Source organism: Vipera ursinii (assembly GCF_947247035.1).
Source record: "Vipera ursinii genome assembly, chromosome: 2".
Classification (NCBI taxonomy): Eukaryota; Metazoa; Chordata; class Lepidosauria; order Squamata; family Viperidae; genus Vipera; species Vipera ursinii.
This window is the reverse complement of record NC_139513.1, coordinates 146,440,938-146,458,724: the sequence shown is the minus strand read 5'-3', so window position 1 is coordinate 146,458,724 and position 17,787 is coordinate 146,440,938. Positions and strand designations below refer to the sequence as shown.

At 40.7% G+C, this 17,787-nt stretch overlaps 1 protein-coding gene across 1 annotated transcript; it reads right to left on the bottom strand.

Moving 5' to 3' along the window:
* Positions 1-322: 322 nt before the first annotated feature.
* Positions 323-6,635, bottom strand: PYM1 (PYM homolog 1, exon junction complex associated factor). The gene is made up of 3 exons (XM_083351216.1): positions 6,390-6,635; positions 3,639-3,732; positions 323-2,070 (listed from the first exon to the last, which is right to left on the bottom strand). Exons 1-3 carry the CDS (start codon positions 6,580-6,582, stop codon positions 1,560-1,562), a joined length of 798 nt encoding a protein of 265 aa, XP_083207342.1. The 5' UTR covers positions 6,583-6,635; the 3' UTR covers positions 323-1,559.
* Positions 6,636-17,787: the final 11,152 nt, after the last annotated feature.

Sequence of the window (17,787 nt, the reverse complement as noted above, 5' to 3'; positions counted from 1 at the left end):
CACAACTGCTCTTTTCTTTGTAGACTTTACTGCTATTGCTCCAAAAGTTAAGTGCAGTTTCTGATCACCCCAGGATTGGTCATTTCCTCCCTTAAAATTTGGTCCTCACTATGTTTTAAGTGAACCCATTCTCAAAATTGGTCTTAGGCTGTGGAAGTTCATGAACACTGTTCTAATACAGAAATGAGAGAGAGAGGGAGAGAGAGAGAAAAGGGGGGGGGAGAGAAAAAATTTAGTTATCTTGGCTAAGAAACTCTTGGACTTTTATTCAAACTGAAGATACCTCTGTTTATTTTGCCTTTCTTTTCACTTTTCCCCAAAGTTAAATTTCCTGTTATATGAAAGTGATAAGAACTGTGCCCACTACACCGAGGATGATCACATCATATCCATACATTTATTATTGATTCTATTTCTAATAATCCCTTACATGAAACACAGGGACCAGATTCACACAAAACATCCAGCTCTTAGTTAACCAAACACAATTGCTATATCCAGGGAGACTTTATCTGGGATGCAAAAACTCTGGAAAACGATTAGAGGGCAACAATTACCGGTAGATGAATCTCTTTTTCTGCCACTTGGCAGTCAAGCAAATTTGCTGTCCAGATATAAGGAAATTGTGCTACTTAAATTTGGTAGTCTGGATCACACAACATACCACAAGGTCTAGGTTCGCAACAAGCTGCATTACAAATCATTCCATTTTAGCCTCAAGTGGCATTGCAACTCCAGCCTGGAAGCTGCCTTCACTAAACCAGAACATTGTGAGATCAGCATTTTTAAGACCGATTTGACAGTGGCCACCCAAGGCTTCAAGATTTTTCCCCCCAATCTGAAGATGATTGGGATCAGACTTCAGAAGATCTGCAGATAAAACATATTGTCCATCACTGAGTTACTCTCTCCCTTTTGCCTTTTTCACATCTATTACAAACCGCTTTTGACACTGCCTGTGTCTGTCCATAGCCAAAGAAAGGGAAGCCTATAAAATTGCTAATATCATACAGAAGACTTTTTTTAAAAAAAATGTGTATGGGGGGGGGAAACACAAATGTCCTAGAGTCAGAAGTCACTACTGCAATTTTTATTATTGCATCCCTTTTCCAAAATGAGGAGGAAGAGAAGATGGAAGGCCGTGGGACTGTTACAGAGAACGTGAAAATGTTGAATATAAATACAGTGGCAGGAAGAAAAAGGCCGACTGCTCCCCCTGCTCAGGGGCCTCTGAAAGTCAGCCCCTCTGTGCCAAACGACATTTCAGCCACCTACCTGAAACAGGAAGGGAGGTGGGAAGGGGAGGAAGAAACTAGAAAGAACTAGGTGGCAAAGCTGTTGTCCTTTAAAGAAGTCCTAGATAGCTTAACACATCAACAGCTGGGAGAAACACTTTTTTAAAAATTCAGACAGCATCCAACATAAAATAAAATAATGATACAAAGGGGAAGCCCGAAGACATCACCATCTTCTGGTCTTTTTGTTGCAGAGTTCTGAGAATGTTTCCCTGGGGACGGTTTGTTCCTACGCACACTAGGTCCACTTGATATTCCAACCTTTTACAAATCCAGTTCCAGGTCCTCAAGTTCCTCTTCCAAAGCTTTCCGTCGAGCCAGCTTGTCTAACTGCTCTTTGGTAGGCTGCTTGATCTCCCCAGAGTCAATCCGCGCCTGCAGCTCCTCCACCTGCCGTAGTTTCTTTTTCAGATTTTTTATTTTCTTGTTCTTCTCTAAGGTGGCGATGGCGGACGCATCCCTGCTGCCAGCAGAGGCTCTTGGGTTGGCATCAGACACAGCCAGCTTACCATCCCCACAGCTGCTTGGTGTCGCTGACAAGGTTGTTTTCTCCAGAGACTGAATCAGGTCATCAGCATCTCGATCCCCCTTTTCCTGGTGCTGTTTTCTCTTCTCCTTCCGTTTGAGATTCCTCTTAGTGGTCTTGGAGAGCCCCGTCTCGCCACCCTCAGGTCCCTTTGACGTTTGCCGGGCCACAGGTGTGTGTACTCCTGGATTCAAGCCTGGAGGTAATTCTGGCTTGCTTTTAAAGAATTTCACATATTTATTCTCATACCTACGTGAAATGAAAGAGAATGTGGTGTAAAGACAGACAAAAGTTTCCTTCGGAAGTTCAAGGCAGCACAAACAGAAGGTTATCTTCACTTTATCCACATACAAAGCTTCGATAAAATGAGTTGGATTGAGAGGAGTGACTCTGATAGAAGAGCTCCAGCATTGATGATGTTACCTAGTTTGGTAATGAAACGTCTGCAAGGAAACCACCAAGCTCAGAGAGCACTAAAGACTAAGATTGTATATTAAATATCAAGTGTGTGGCTTGGGTCAGGTAGTCACAGCAAATTTTCAGTCGTTTTTCAGAGTAGACTGTATCTTTCCATCCCAAGCAATCTCTATGTGCTTTATGCCTTCTAGATGAACACTGAAACTTGGGACAATCACTTCTGATCTAAAAAGACAATGGCTATGCAGTATTCCCAAAGGCAGAAAGGTGCTGAAATGCATGCAGGGGAAATGCGCAAAGCACCTGTCTTGAGCTCCTTAAATAAAACATTTTTTCTGGTATCATGCTGCAATTTCAAAGGAACACTATCCAAACCTTGGAAAAATGGCAGCTGCTTTAAGGAGTTGTAGACAGGTGCTGCATCAGCATCCTAGACCCTCTGACTTCCCTTTTTGCCTTTAAATTTGCCTTTAACATAGTTCCACAAAATGTCCCAATGCCCTGTTTCTTGCTTCCTGCTGCTTCACATTACAAGTAAATGAAAATACTTTAGCCAAGCACTGAATCTTTCTTGCTGCTGACTGATCAACAGACATTCCTATAAGACACTCTTTATGCCATTCTGAAGAAACCTTCCCAGGCTGGGGCCCTCCAAGATATAAAAATCATTATTAACGTTACAATCCTGGGAGAAGCGTTGTGAACTGTTTAGAACTATTCATAATCCTACTGTACTGCAACTATACGATGCAATGTGAGCTTGGTTTTCTGTTCACACTGAAGTCATAGTCCTGCATAGTTCTAAAGCAAGGGTGGAGAACTATGACTCCTTTATCACCTGTGGACTTCAACTCCCAGAATTCCTGAGCCAGTCAGTAGCTGGAAACTTAAAAAAAAAAATCTAAAAGCATTAAATGCTTAGTGAGAATTCTGAGCTTTTCCTATCAAAAGCAGACCAAGTTCCTCCAGATCTGAGGCCACATCACTAATGAAAACTGTTTTTTTCAAGGATATCATTCCAAAAAAATTGAAGGTGGTGATGGAAGGGCTCTCTCTGTGTGTCCCCTGGCAATGTCATAGCCCTGTGTTTTTTTTTTGTTTTTTTTTGCTTTCTTGCCCTCCTACCCCAAGAAGCCAGTCCTGTGTCACCTTAAAGACTAATACAATTTCTAAACAAATGAGTTTTCCTGAACTACAGTCTGCTTCAGCAAACGCAGGGAGAATCACATATACACAACTAATACAAAAAAAACACATTTCATGCATCAGGCAAGGTAGCCTGTGATCTATGGCAATCATGCTTACGTTAGCCTAAGTTGCTACAAGAGTTTTTATTTTTGCTTGTGTGGCTACTTCTCTGTACATATTCACAAGAGGACCACAGCGAGGATCAGACTTACACTGGCACTTCTTCTTGGGGAACATAGCCTTCTTTTACCCGTCTTTGTTTTCTCCAGGTACCATCTGGACGCTGTGTGGATGCAATGTATTTTCCTGAAATATGGATTGGTTATTTTAGTTTGCGAAGGAAACTGCTATCAATCAGTCAATCAGTCATATTTTCCTGAGTGATCATTGGGAATTCCAAGTGTTTTAAAAGAATTGCAAAAAATTCCTCTGCAAAACAGGGAAAAGATGTGCACAAACCCAGCCGGCCATTCAAATTCCACAAGAACCCAAGCTCAACTAATTTTAAAAATAGAACCCCGATTAGTTTACTTAATTAGTGTATGACATGTCACAAGTGGACTAGCAATATATTTTTATCTAAATTAGTAAAACACAATAAAATATGTTTAAAAGATCTATGTTCAAATACTGATGTTTAGTCTGTTTAACCATTGAAGTGCAGAATTGTTTGAAAAAAATAATCCAGATACTGGACCGGTATATGCCCTCAACTTACAGCCAGTCACGACGTGATCTACAGTTTGATGTGGGATTCCACAGTCACATTGAGGGGAGGATCCTATGCCCCATTTTATACAATGAGTCCCGGCTGTCACTATGGGAAATGTGAATCTTATTCAGGATTGTCCATTGCTGGTGTGGTAGTTCAAAGCCTGGCAACCTTTCCTGTGGGGTCATTTATTTATATGTCTTCCTACATCTAGGCGCTCAGTGACCCATTTGGCTTTTCCACTGGGAACTGGTGTCAAACTTGTTGGGCAGATGTTGTGCAAGTGCCAGTGGGGGCTTCTTGGATTCAAATCTTCCTGCTGATGAATGAGGAAGATCGGGTTGCACCAGTAGGAATGAGTTGACCCTGGTTAGTGTCTGGAAGGGAAACCACTGACCACTAAGAAATACTAAGGCTTTGGATTAGACAAAGAAGTAAAAAATAGCAAAAAATAATGGCAAACCACTTTGGTACCTTTGGGGTTTCCATGATGTCATGAGGAATTGAGGAACTAACACAAAGGAGATTTTTTTAAAAAAACATTTTTATATGAAAGATAGAGATATAAAGAAATGAAAGCAAAATGCCTCTGTAGTTCCTTACTAGTAATGATGGATTTTTTTTAATGGGGCAACACTTAATACTTCCAAAATGTTCCTGTCAGTGATCCTGTAAGTTAGCCCAGGATGATGAGAGAAGATAAAATGGCAGATGTGCAGCATATGATCATATGCAAGACAATTAATGCATAACACGCATGACAAATTAAAACTACCATAAGGATAACAGATACATACAAAAATCACTAATATTTTCAGAGGCAGGAAGGCTACACTGCTTTCTTAAACCAACTGCAGCAATTTATGAAGGAGGCTTGAATTCAAATCTCTAGTTCAGACACAAAGCTTACATTGTGACTTTGGTCAATTTCTCTCTTAATTTAATCCATCACATAAGACTGAAGATAAAAAAATCATAAACAAAGTTTTTATATTGAAAAGGCAGACTCTTCTATAATATATGGCTTTGACCAAAAAGTCTAAGAGGATTACCCTGAAGCTTGTTTGGTCAAGGGGAGAAAAGTCCAGAAATTTTAATCTCTTCAAAAAATTCTACACAACTGTTAGTTATTCAAAGCCACAGGTTGGGGGGGGGGGAGAAACAGGCAACATCTGCAATCCAAAAATCGATGAAAATTCACTTAAAAAGAGAACAGTGAGCTTAAGACCCAAATTAGATATTTGGCATGTACAAGCTATGCATACAGAATTCTAAATATTAGCCTATGGGGGGAAAAAGCACAACCAGTGGAAGGACTTTGTTAGAAATTTTACTGTATTATTTTATTAGGAATTATTATTAGGCCTATTGAAGTTTTTAAAACTCATTGAAATCTTTAACCAACAAATGCTTCTTTTATCAGGCAACTTACATCATGAGAAAAAGTGGGGAAGAAATAAAAACAGATCATAGAGCCATACCAGGTCACGTTGTTGGTTCCCATCACTGATATAATTCGACTTGGATACCTAAGTCCCCTAAACCTAATTTTATTTAGATACCATTTTTAGATACCCCTAATTAGATACCCGTTTGATTTAAGATACCATTTCCCCCTAAATCTGATTTCTCCGGATATATTGGACTGCAGCCCTCAGCTTTTCTAAACTGGTTTGAGGATGATGGGAACTGGTGGCCCAGTACTTCTACAAGAGCTTCGATGGGTACACGTATGTATGCACAATGAAGTCACAGTCCTAGCCTAAAAACTTTATTCAGAATTAGACGCCCTCCGAGGTAACAGTCCCGCGACGATCCCTGGGATACGGCACATGAAAACCCCGTAGGGGCTGCCCTCTGCTATTACGCACGTGGGAAAGCGAAGAAGGGGAAACCTGCGTGCCTCCCACCTGCCACGGGGCTCACTTCCCGCGGACGCGGAGAGAGCTGCCTTGCTGCAAGGGGTGTGGCGCAAGAAGGAGAGTCCGGAAAGGGGCGGGGCCCAGCGGCAAGGAGAACAGGCAGTCCGGGGAGAAGGGAGGGACGCTCTCGAGGAGGGGGCGTGGCGTAAGAGCGGGACGGACAAGCGAGGATGGAGATGGGGAGGAACCTCGCTTCGGAAAGAACGGAGGATGGAGCGGCCGGGCGCGAAGGGGAGGCGGGCGGCCGAATTGGAGGGAGTCAGGGGAAGAAAGAGTTTGGCACTCGAAATTACGTCCCCCCACATGCCAACCGCAGCTCCCCGACTCACCGGTTTCATCAGTAACATAGGGAGTCGCCATCTTGGAAACGCGACCCACTTCCGGTCGCATTCCCCCCCTCCCCCGGATGTGGCGCGAAGGGGAGGAGAAGACGAGTGCTTCGCCGGCCATTTTGTCCAGGAGCGGAACTGCTTTTGTGCTTCCTTTTCGTTTTTGGGCTCTCGGTGGCCGCTGCTTAACCATCTGGGGGGAATCTCTCCCACCAGTTCTGCGTACAAAAAATGAAATTAACAATGTTGTCAAACCTCAAAGCCAACTTACTTAACTTCCAAGTGTCTCTCTGAGGTTGGTCAGTGGCATTTATTCACTGCATTCTCTTGTTTATCTAGCAAATAATGCACCCCAAAGAAGGATTCCATCTGTTTATAGCAATGCAGCACAGCTTTCCTTCCCGATTTTATTTTAAGTACTTTTCCTGATCTTGCAAATCCTGTTCTGTGAGCATATGGAAGAAAATATTTGCTAAAGTTGTTTTATCTTACGAATCTGACATGCCAATTTTTTTTGGAAAATTTTTATTAGTTTTTATAGGATTAAAAAGGAAGGTAGGGAAATGGGAATTTGGAATAGGGTGGAGGAAAGGTTAAGGTTAGGGGTTGGGGTTTCCCCCAATAACATTCAATATTTGGCAGCATGTTATATTGGGCATAATTATTTAATTCTTTCTAACTCTTTTTTAACTTTTGTATTTACATTTTGATATTTATTGCCCTAAGTCCTTCGGGAGTAGGGCGGTATAATAAATAAATAAATAAATAAATAAATAAATATAGAGATAATGAGGCTAACAACAATAGGTATCATAAATTATCAAAAACAATAAATTTTCAATGTATGACAATATTCTCAGTCAAATAAATTCAAAGTTGCATATCACATTCCTTTCTAACTCGTTTATCTAGCCATTGATAAAGTTTATTCCAAGTTCTGTAATAAACTGCTCTTTCTCTTTAATCTATCAATTTCTGCACAATCCAATATTTTCTTAATACTTCTTCAGTCGGTTACGTTTCATTTTTCCAATATTGGGCATACATAATTCTTGCTGCTGTCAATACATGTAACATTAAGTATCCACTTTCCTTATAGGGCCTATCATTCCTAAGAGAAACAATTCTGGTTTAAATTCTATTTGTTTTTTAATCATCTTCTCTAACCATAAATGTATCTTAAGCCAAAACCTTTTTGCTTTGACATGTCCACCAGATATGACAATAAGTACCTGATCTTTGCTTACATTTCCAACAAACATTTGAAGTATTTTTAAACATTTTAGCTAGTCTCACTGGTGTCATGTGCCATCTATAAAGCATTTTATACAAATTTTCTTTATATGATACAGCTTTGGTTAATCTAATATTTCTATCCCATAGCTTTTCTCATTCTTCAAGCTCTATAGTATGACCAACATTTTTTGCCCATATTATCACTGTTTCTTTAACTTGTTCCTCCTCCAACTTTAAGTTAAGCAGTAATCTATAGAGTTTTTAAATCAGTTTTTCATCTGTTTTTAACAATGTAAGATCAAGTTCTGTCTGCTCCTTATAGAGCCCTGTTGCTTTCACATCTTTTTCATATCTCGATTGAATTTGTAGATATGGCCACCATGGTAAGTCAATACTTTGTTTTTGTAAGTCTTGTGTAGATTTTAATCTTCCTTCATTATCCAGTAAGTCTTTATATGTTACAAGTTTATCATAGTTAATTAAGTTTGGGTAAGCAAAAGCTTCCATTGTTGAGAGCCATTCAGGTATCTTAGTATAATTTTTTTTCTTTTATTTTTTCCCATTCTAAGAGAAGTGTATTTCTTATAGCATGGTTCTGAAAATACAGGTGAAACTCGAAAAATTAGAATATCGTGCAAAAGTTCATTTATTTCAGTAATGCAACTTAAAAGGGGAAACTAATATATGAGATAGACTCATTACATGCAAAGCAAGATAGTTCAAGCCGTGATTTGTCATAATTGTGATGATTATGGCTTACAGCTCATGAAAACCCCAAATCCACAATCTCAGAAAATTGTGAAAAGGTGCAATATTCTAGGCTCAAAGAGTCCCACTCTAATCAGCTAATTAAGCCATAACACCTGCAAAGGGTTCCTGAGCCTTTAAATGGTCTCTCAGTCTGGTTCAGTAGGAACCATAATCATGGGGAAGACTGCTGACCTGACAGTTGTGCAGAAAACCATCATTGACACCCTCCATAAGGAGGGAAAGCCTCAAAAGGTAATTGCAAAAGAAGTTGCCGAATGCTGTTCCTGCACGGGGCTGTCCAGCTCCGCGCCTCCTTATTCAGCTGTCACACGTGTATGCTATGCTGGCATACACTACATTACTGTTGTTTGTAAACCATCCAGGGTTAAGTTGCATAAGATGGAAGGCTATATAACAGTGGTGGTGAACCTTTTAGAGACCGAGTGCCCAAACTGCAGCCCAAAACCCACTTACGTATCACCGGGTGGGCATGGCCCGCTGGGTGGGCATGGTCAGGGTGGGCATGGCCAGCTGGATGTTGCTTCTGGGGAGGGATGCCTATGGGGGGTGGGCAAGGTTGGGGGAGATCCAGGGCGTCTCGTGGGTGGGGCAGTGGGCAGCAGCCCCACATTCATCCCCATGCATGAGTGCACACCCATCTTGCCAGGCAATCAGAGCCGCGGGGGCTGCCTGCTTACACTCTTCTGCTGCAGATGCCTGGCTCCACTTGCCTGGAGCCTCCATGCCGCTTCTTCCCCTGTGGACATTGGGAGCACCCACCCCACCTACCGCTCGTCCCAGGGCAGATGGGGGCTGGAGGGTAGTCAGAGCTGTGGCTGCCCACCTGAGGACGCATGCGTGGAGAGGCACCGCCCTGCTCGGTAAGCCGCGGTCCACCCACAGAAGGAAGACGACAGAGGAGGAGGGTTGGCCGGGGCTGAGCGCAGCGCTGCCCACAGGGGGAATCTGACCAGCCCCAGCCTGGAGGTGGGGGAGAGGCTGAGGAAGCCTGAAGAGAGGCATCTCGCTCCCCTCCAGCCTCCATCTGCCCGAGGCGCAAGCTCGGTGCACCCAGCTGGCCAGCGACAGGCTGGAGAGCACTGGACGGTGGCAGCTGCCCCAGGATGAGCAGTAGGTGGGGTGGGCGCTCCTAATGTCCACAGGGGAAGAAGTGGCGATGAGGCTCCACACCCAGCCCAGCCCTGGCAGGGCAAGCAAAGCAGCAGCCCCACGTGCGTCCCCAAGCGCAAGCGCTCTCCCGCCCTGGCAGGCAAGCAGAGCTATGGCATCTGCGGCAGAAGAGTGCAGGAGGGCAGCAGAAGGCATGAGGAGACCCGGTCCCAGCACAGCCCCTCCCCACTCTCCTCCTCCTGAGCATGGCATCAGTAACTTCCTTCCCCAGAAACGAAAACAGTTCAATTTTTGAAAAGTGGAAAATACATTTTTAAGCAAGAAATTCAATCCTGAATCTCATTCTGGCTTTATTTTCATTTGGGGCAAAAAAAAAATGCCCAGTGGGCACCCATGTCCCTCACAATGGCATCAGTAACTTCCCCAGAAATGAAAAAAAGGTTGCTTTTTGAAAAGTGGAAAATGCACCACTTTTAAGCATGAAATTAAATCCTGAATCTCATTCCGGCATTCTGTTAAACATTTGGGTTAAAAAAAAATTGACTCCTAGCCATCCATGTCCTTGATGAGGGCATCAGTAATTTCCCACACCAGAAATGAAAAAGTGGAAAAGATCATTTTTAAACGTGAAATTCAATCCCAAATCTCATTCTGGCATCCTTTTTAACACTTGGGCATCAGTAATTTTGTAATTTTGTTCCCCTGAAATAAAAAGGTTGGGTTTTTTTAAGCATGAAATTCAATCCCGAATCTCATTCCAGCATCCAGTTTTATATTTTGTTCCATTTTTTTTTGCCCCCTTGGGCCCGCATGTCCCTGACCGTGGGATCCCTAAGTTACTTCCCCAGAAATGAAAAAAGGTCAATTTTTCAAAAGTGGAAAATGTACCATTTTTAAGCATCTTTTTAAACATTTAGGTAAAAAAATAAATTGCCTCCTGGCCACCCATGTCCATGACCACAGCATCAGTAATTTCGTTCCCCTGAAATGAAAAAAAGGTTGATTTTTGAAAAGTAGAAAAGGTACCATTCTTAAGCAGGAAATTCAATCCCGAATCTCATTCTGGAATATTTTTTAACATTTGGGTCAAAAAAAAATTGCCTGCTAGGCACCCATATCCCTGACCATGGCATCAATAACTTCCTTCCCCGGATACGCAAAAAAAGGTCAATTTTTGAAAAGTGGAAAATGCACCATTTTTAATCATGAAATTCAATCTTAAATCTCATTCGGGCATCCGTTTTCATATTTGGGTAAAAAAAAATTACCTCCTGGTCACCCGTGTGCTTCACCACGGAATCAGTAACTTCCTTTCCCAGAAACGAAAAAAAGCTTGATATTTGAAAAGTGGAAAATGCACCTTTTTAAAGCATGAAATTCTATCCCGAATCTCATTCCGGGATCCTTTTTAACATTTGGGTAAAAAAAAAAATTGCCTCCTGGCCACCCATGTCCTTGATGAGGACATCGGTAACTTACTTCCCTGGAAACGAAAAAAGGTTGATTTTTGAAAAGTGGAAAAGACATCATTTTTAAATATGAAATTCAATCCCACATCTCATTCCTGCATCCATTGTTACATTTGGGTTAAAAAAACTATTTGCCCCCCTGGGCACCCTTGTCCTTGACCGTGGCATCAATAACTTCCTTCCCCTGAACAAAAAAAATTGATTTCTGAAAAGTGGAAAATGTACCATTTTTAAGCATGAAATTCAGTCACAGATCTCATTCCAGCATCTGTTTTTACATTTGGGTCAAAAAAATTTTTTTTTTTGTAGTAGTTACCTAAGATGGTGGTTTGCTTACTGACAAAAACAAACAATAAACCTGGTGCTAAATTCACCTGTCAGCTTCTAATGTCAACTAATTTGGCACATGCAGGTTCAAAGTTTCAACAGCACTGAAAAAAGTGACCCATGACCTCTTTTCTTTTTCTTTTTTTCTTTTTTCACTATCTTTTTTCTTTTTCCTTTTCTTTTTCCTTTGTTTTCTTTTTCTTTTTTCTATTTTCTTTTCTATTTTTTTTCTTTCTTTTTGGTTTTTCATATTTCTTATTTCTTTTCTTTTTCTATTCCTTTTTCTTTACACTTTCTTTTTTGTTTCCTTTTTATTTGCACTTTTTCCTTTTATCTTCTTTTTATCATTTTTCTTTTTCTTTTTCTTATTTTCTTTTTCTTTTTTCTTTACACTTTTTTCTTTTCCTTTTCCTTTACACTTTTTTTTGTTTCCTTTTCATTTACACTTTTTTCATCATTTTTTTCTTTTCTTTTCTTTTTCTTTTTTCTTTTTTATCATTTTTCTTTTTTTATCATTTTTCTTTTTTCTTTTCTTGTTCTGTTTTCTATTTCCTTTCCTTTTTTCTTTTTTCTTTTTTCTTTTTTCTTTCTATTTCCTTTTCCTTTTCCTTTTTCTATTTTTTCTACTTTTTTCTTTTCCTATTCTTTTTTCTTTTTTCTTTTTCCTTTCTTCTTTTCCTTTTCTTTCTTCATTTTCTTTCTTCATTTTCTTTCTTTCTTTCTTTCTTTCTTTCTTTTTTATTATTTTCTTCATTTCCTTTTCCTTTTTCCTTTTTTTCTTTTTCTTTCTTTCTTCTTTTTCTTCTTTTTTCTTCTTTTTCGTTTTATTTGCCATAACACCCAATTTGTAAAGGTTTATCTCTGCCACCTCCACACTCCTCAGTTCCAAAAGAACATGACAAGGAATAAATCATTCCCATGAACACTTAGCAACAACAGGTTGTTCTTGACCTCTGGGCAGAACTGCCTCTAGAATTTCTATTGGTAAGCAAGTTGGTTGTTGTGCATTGTGCCTGATTTTACGATCTTTTTTGCCACAGTTTTTAAGTGAATCACTGCAGTTGTTAAGTGAATCCAGTTTCCCCTATTCTCTGAATTTTTTGAAGCTGGCTGGGGAGGTCATAAATGGCAATCACATGACCCTGGGGCATTGCCACTGTTATAAGTACATGCCAGTTGCCAAGTGCCTGAATTTTGATCATGTGACCATAGAGGACGCTTCAATGATCATAAGCATGAAATCTGGTCATAAGTCACTTTTTTCAGTGTCGTTGTAACTTTGAATGAGTATAGTTTTTAAGAACCTGAGAAACTTTAATAATATGGAGACCTGCCTTCTTAAAAATTTTACATAAGGAATGGAATATAAAATACCTGTCTTCATAAAAATGTTATGTTTTTTCCCTTCCATAACAATCAACAGCAAAGTCACAGGGTGTAACATGCGGTAAATTCTGTAATTTGCATTTTTGGTGGCTAGCCACTGGATGGCACTCTTGTCTTTGGTGTTTATTTTTCTGCCTGCAATGCAATATTTGGATTGGTACCCACACCAAAAGATAAGCCGATGTCCTCATAGGCTGTCAGGTTACAACTCCCAGAATTCATAGTCGGCACCTACTGTGAATTTGGGAAGGCCAGGTGTGTGCTGCATAACACCTTGGGAAGATGAGAGAAGACTGTCAAGTCTATGTCAAAAGCTTTTGTTCACACAAATACTATTGGAAGCTCCTTTATTTTATTTTATTATTTTATTTTATTATTTATTTATTTTATTTTTATTATTTTGAATTTTATAGCCACCCATTTCAGGCAAGAGATTCTTTCCCCCAGTTTTTAGCTGGGTAGGGGACCTGAGCTATTCTGGATATTCTGATGTTCTCTCAGATTAATCCCCAGAAATGAAGAGAATCCCAAATGGAAAAGAAAGACTTTTCCCCCCATTAGGTTTGAATGACCAGAATTATAGCCTCACAATTTTACTGTTTAAGTGACAACATCAAATGTAGTGAATCTGCACAGATTCAGAAAGGAGAATCAGGATCATCAGTCTACAATGATTTAAAAACCATAGAACTAGTCTTGTAATAGTTACTTGGGATGGTGGTTTGCTTACTGACAAAAAACAAACAATAAACCTGGTGCCAAATTCATCCGTCAGCTTCTAATGTCAACTAATTCAGCACGTACAGGTATTTAGAGACTGTTCAAAGTTACAACAGCAATGAAAAAAGTGACATGACCTTTTAAAAAAAAAGTTACAACCTTTCCAGCATCCTCTTCATCACATGACCAAAATTCAGATCCTTGGCAACTGACTCATATTTATGGTTTTTGCAGTGTCCCGGGGTCATGTGAACTGCTTTGGAAATCTTGCAAAGTCAATGGGGAAGCCAAATTCCCTCAACAATCTGGTTACTAACTTATCCACTGCAGTGATTCACTTAACAAGTGAGGCAAGAAAGGTCGCAAAATGGGGCAAAATTCACTTAACAAATATCTCACATAACAACAGAAATTTTGGGTTCAATTGTGGTCGGAAGTTCGAGAAGTGTCTATATTATAGAACAGGGGTCCCCAAGCACCAGTCCATGGACCAGCACCGGTCTGCAGCATGCCAGCAAACAAGGAAAGTTCCATCCTCGGGATGAAGGCAGTATTCAAAACCACACCCCCTCCAGTCCGCGGAAAAACCTTTCTCCATGGCACCAGTCCTGGGTGCCCAAAAGGTTGGGGACCTCTGTTGTAGAGAGACTATAAGGCAGTGGGGGATTCAGCTGGTTCGCACCATTTCAGCAAAACCGGTAGTTAATTTTTTGTTGCCCAGGCCCAGAATGGACTTCCAGAAGCAGCATCCACAGAGAGAACCGGTTCTTCACATATTTGAATCCCACCACTGCTATAAGGGTAGTTAGAAAATTGGCAACTTAACTTTTGGGGCTTCCATTGTCTCTATCCAATCCTTATCCTTCTTTCATTATAATAATAATACTTTCAAAACATCCAACAAAGCGGTATTAGAACTCCTGCCTCCCAGCTATTCTGGCCTAAAATTCTTACCAGGTTTAGATTGACCATGCTCTCTATTTTAATAGGAGAATATTTTTATTGAAGAAAATATGTTTGTCACTATCTTTAGAAGCCAAACAACTAATCTTTCTGAGAAAATATCCAGTTGACAGTATTTTGAAAGTTATGCTAAGATTTTATCACTATGCATTTGAAAGCAGAGCCATATGGATCAAAATGTATTTATCTGAATGTAGTGGACCTTACTCAAGTCTATTCCCAATTAATCACTTAAAGCAATTTATATTGTCATCTGACTATTGTTCTGCCCATATAGCAGTAATGAGGACAAACTTTATACCTCCCATCATTGGAAGGCATACAATTTTCATAACAAAATCCAGATTTAGACACCTAAATTAATGGAAACTATATAGCAAGTGGACTAAAAAGGATTATGTTATCCTAAATCATTAACTTTGAATATAGATTGTATATCATAAATTGCTTGTGTGGCTCAGGACCTTTAAAGGAGGAAAGATTTTAATCCTTTGCTTCCAGGTATAAACTCAATTTGGATCAAGTCCCCACACCTGTGGTTTGCGCTGGTAAGAAGGGTCCCATCGAAATGAATGCTTTCACTTCTGCTAACCCTTAATCAACACAGACGATTTATACCAGAGAAGATAACTGAAATGCCTTCTATTGTATAATGGCTACTGTATTAGGAAAGCAACTTTGCTTCATTTTGGTGGGGTTTGTATAGCATATTTTTTTGGACATGGGACACTTTCTGGCACAATCAAAGCTACAATTTGAGATGATTCTCTTACTCTGTTCCTTGGCATGCTGCTTCTCTTAGAGCAGGGGTGGGAAACTATGACCCTTTTGTGACTTGTGGACTTCAATTCCCAGATTTCCTGAGTCAGGTATGCTGGCTCATGAATTCTGGGAGTTGAAGTCCACAAGTCATAAAGGGGCCATAGTTCCCCACCTCTGTCTCCATCTGGGCAACTTTGGGATGTTCTTGGCAAAGAATTCTTGATAAAGGCCATACTTCCTGGGAACTCTGTGACTTAAAATCCACATATCTCAAACTCGTCCAGGTTGGGGAACACTGGTCTAGATGCACTCGGATCAAAGCAAAGTTGTGCTGGATCCAGACTGAGACTACCCCTAGACTAGTAGTTTGTTCTAAGTGCATCATTCAGAGAAGTGTAGAAGCAAAGGCACTGACTTGCCTCAATTAGCAACTGTAGCATAGGTGGCTCTTCTGAAGGGTGTATCATAGAAGGCAAGGAAAACAGTATTCTGTGCACTGTGGTCAGAGAGAGAGAGAGAGAGAGAGAGAGAGAGAAACAAAGAAATCCAAGAACTGCCAAGAGAACAGTTTAAAAATGCCTTCTTATCTTCGAATAGAGTAGAGCTGGAAGGGACCTTGGAGGACTTCTAGTCCAGCCCCCCCACCCCCCTCAAGCAGGAGAACCTATGCCATATCAGACAAATGACTGTTTAGCCTCTTTTTAAAAATCTCCAGTGATGGAGAACCCACAATTTCTGGAAGCAAGCTGTTCCACTGGTTAATGGTCCTCACTGTCAGGAAGTTTCTCCTTAATTCTAGGTTGCTTACTGTACAAGGAAGGAAAGTCCTCCCTCAGAAATATAATCTTGAGTTTAAACTGCTAATAGAAAATGAGCATGGAGCAGTTTTAGAAGGGGACAGAAGAAAAACTAACAGCTCCAAGCATTCAAAAGAAGCAATACAGCATAATGAATGAAGAGAAATCTGGTGAATAAAATGGCATATTCCCTGGTGTAATAAAACGAATGAACAAGCCAACAAAATAAAGCTGAGGATTTCTTCCATATCTGAAATAACTTGAGATTTATATCTCTTTGATGGCTATGGTGGTATGAAAGAGGGATTGTGGCTGTGGCAATATGCATCCCCTTACTGCAGATTATGTGTCATTTCAGGTACAACTCATCTGTAAACCCAAGTTTCTATTCTGGTTAAGTTTTCTATTTTTAAAGAGGACAGAACTTATTCATGGGGGTGGGGAAATCATAATTGCTTTACTGAAATAGAAGCAAACTGAAATGAAAAGTAGCAAGTAGAAACAATCTGAGGATCAAAGCCCTAGCTTCCACTGAAAAAAATAAAATAAAATAGAATCCCATCCTCTCCTATTAATACAAACTCTAATGGCCAAACTGAAATTCACATATGATTGGAAAGTAAAAGCATCAGGTGGTTTATTTCCTCAATGTTTCTCACTGAAACAAAATCTCACCCCTGGCTTTTGGCTAAAAGAAGAAAACGTTGAATAAAAGATGCATCTTTCAGATATATCTGGCTCGGACTTTGCAAGGAATTTAGTTTTGAAACATATCCGTTTTCCTCCAGGAGGGGGCGTTCCCCCCCTGCCTCCACATCTCCTTTTGTTCTCTCCAGAGCAGCAAATGTGACTTCATTGCTTCAGGTGCACAAAGCGTGTGGAGGGAGAAGGGGGGGGTATGGTTATGGGGCTCTGCTGGCTGAGTCATCCAGTAAAGGGATGTGAACAATCCTCTCACTGGGGACAGCCACCACAGCTGAATCATCTTCCTTGTCTGGGGGTCCCAGCAGGAAGGAGTCCCCCATGGAAAGACAGCAAACCACACTGAGAGCTCCGCCAATTTCGCACATTATTTAAAACCAGCCAGGCCTCCCCCTCCCAGCAGTGACCCTGTCATTATCTCAGTGAAGAGGAGGTCTGAAGAGTTCACCAAAAAAAAAAAAAAAGCACCCAGAAGCCCAATCTTCTTGGTTAAAAACCCAGAGCACCCTTTGACCACCGAAGAGGAGAGAACTTAGGAAAGTCTGAAATGGCTTGAAAAAAAAAGGAAAACCAGACATTTTTGGCTTGCGACCTCAGGCCTCTGCAGACCCTCAAAGAGTGACTATGCCAAGGGTATTCTGACCTGAGCCATGTGCACCAGAGTGGGAGCCGGCCTCTGTCACGGAGAGCTGGGAAATTCACGAGATCAAGCAATACACTAAGTTGCTCACTTTTCTGATTTTTATGTCCAATTCCCAGTTAATATTCTTTTCCTGGAAAGGTAATGTGAATTCACAGAATGCTAGAGGTAGGGACCAGGAGGGGACCAGAATTTCAGTTGCTAAATGCTATGTTGTTAAATGAAACGTGCCCACTTTGATCACCTTTTGGCCATGGTTGTTAAGTGAATCACTACAGGTTAAGGGAATGGCACGGTCGTTAACTGAATCCAGCTTTTCCCATTGACTGTGCTTGTTGGAAGCCAGCTTGGGAAGGTTGCAAAGGGCGATCACATCACTCTTGAGATGCTGTAACCATTGTAAATAGATGCTGGCTGCCAAGCCTCTGAATTTGATCATGTGACAGTCATAAGTGCAAGGACCTGTAATAAGTCTTGGTGGAGCCTTGGTGGAGCAGTGGGCTAATGCCTCCTTA

Coding starts and splice junctions, on each gene's coding strand:
- PYM1 (XM_083351216.1), bottom strand. CDS start 6,582: ATGGTTAAGCAGCGGCCACCGAGAGCCCAAAAACGAAAAGGAAGCACA. Junction 3,733..6,389: donor CTATGTTACTGATGAAACCG/GTGAGTCGGGGA, acceptor TCCATATTTCAG/GAAAATACATTGCATCCACA. Junction 2,071..3,638: donor CCCCAAGAAGAAGTGCCAGT/GTAAGTCTGATC, acceptor CATTTCACGTAG/GTATGAGAATAAATATGTGA.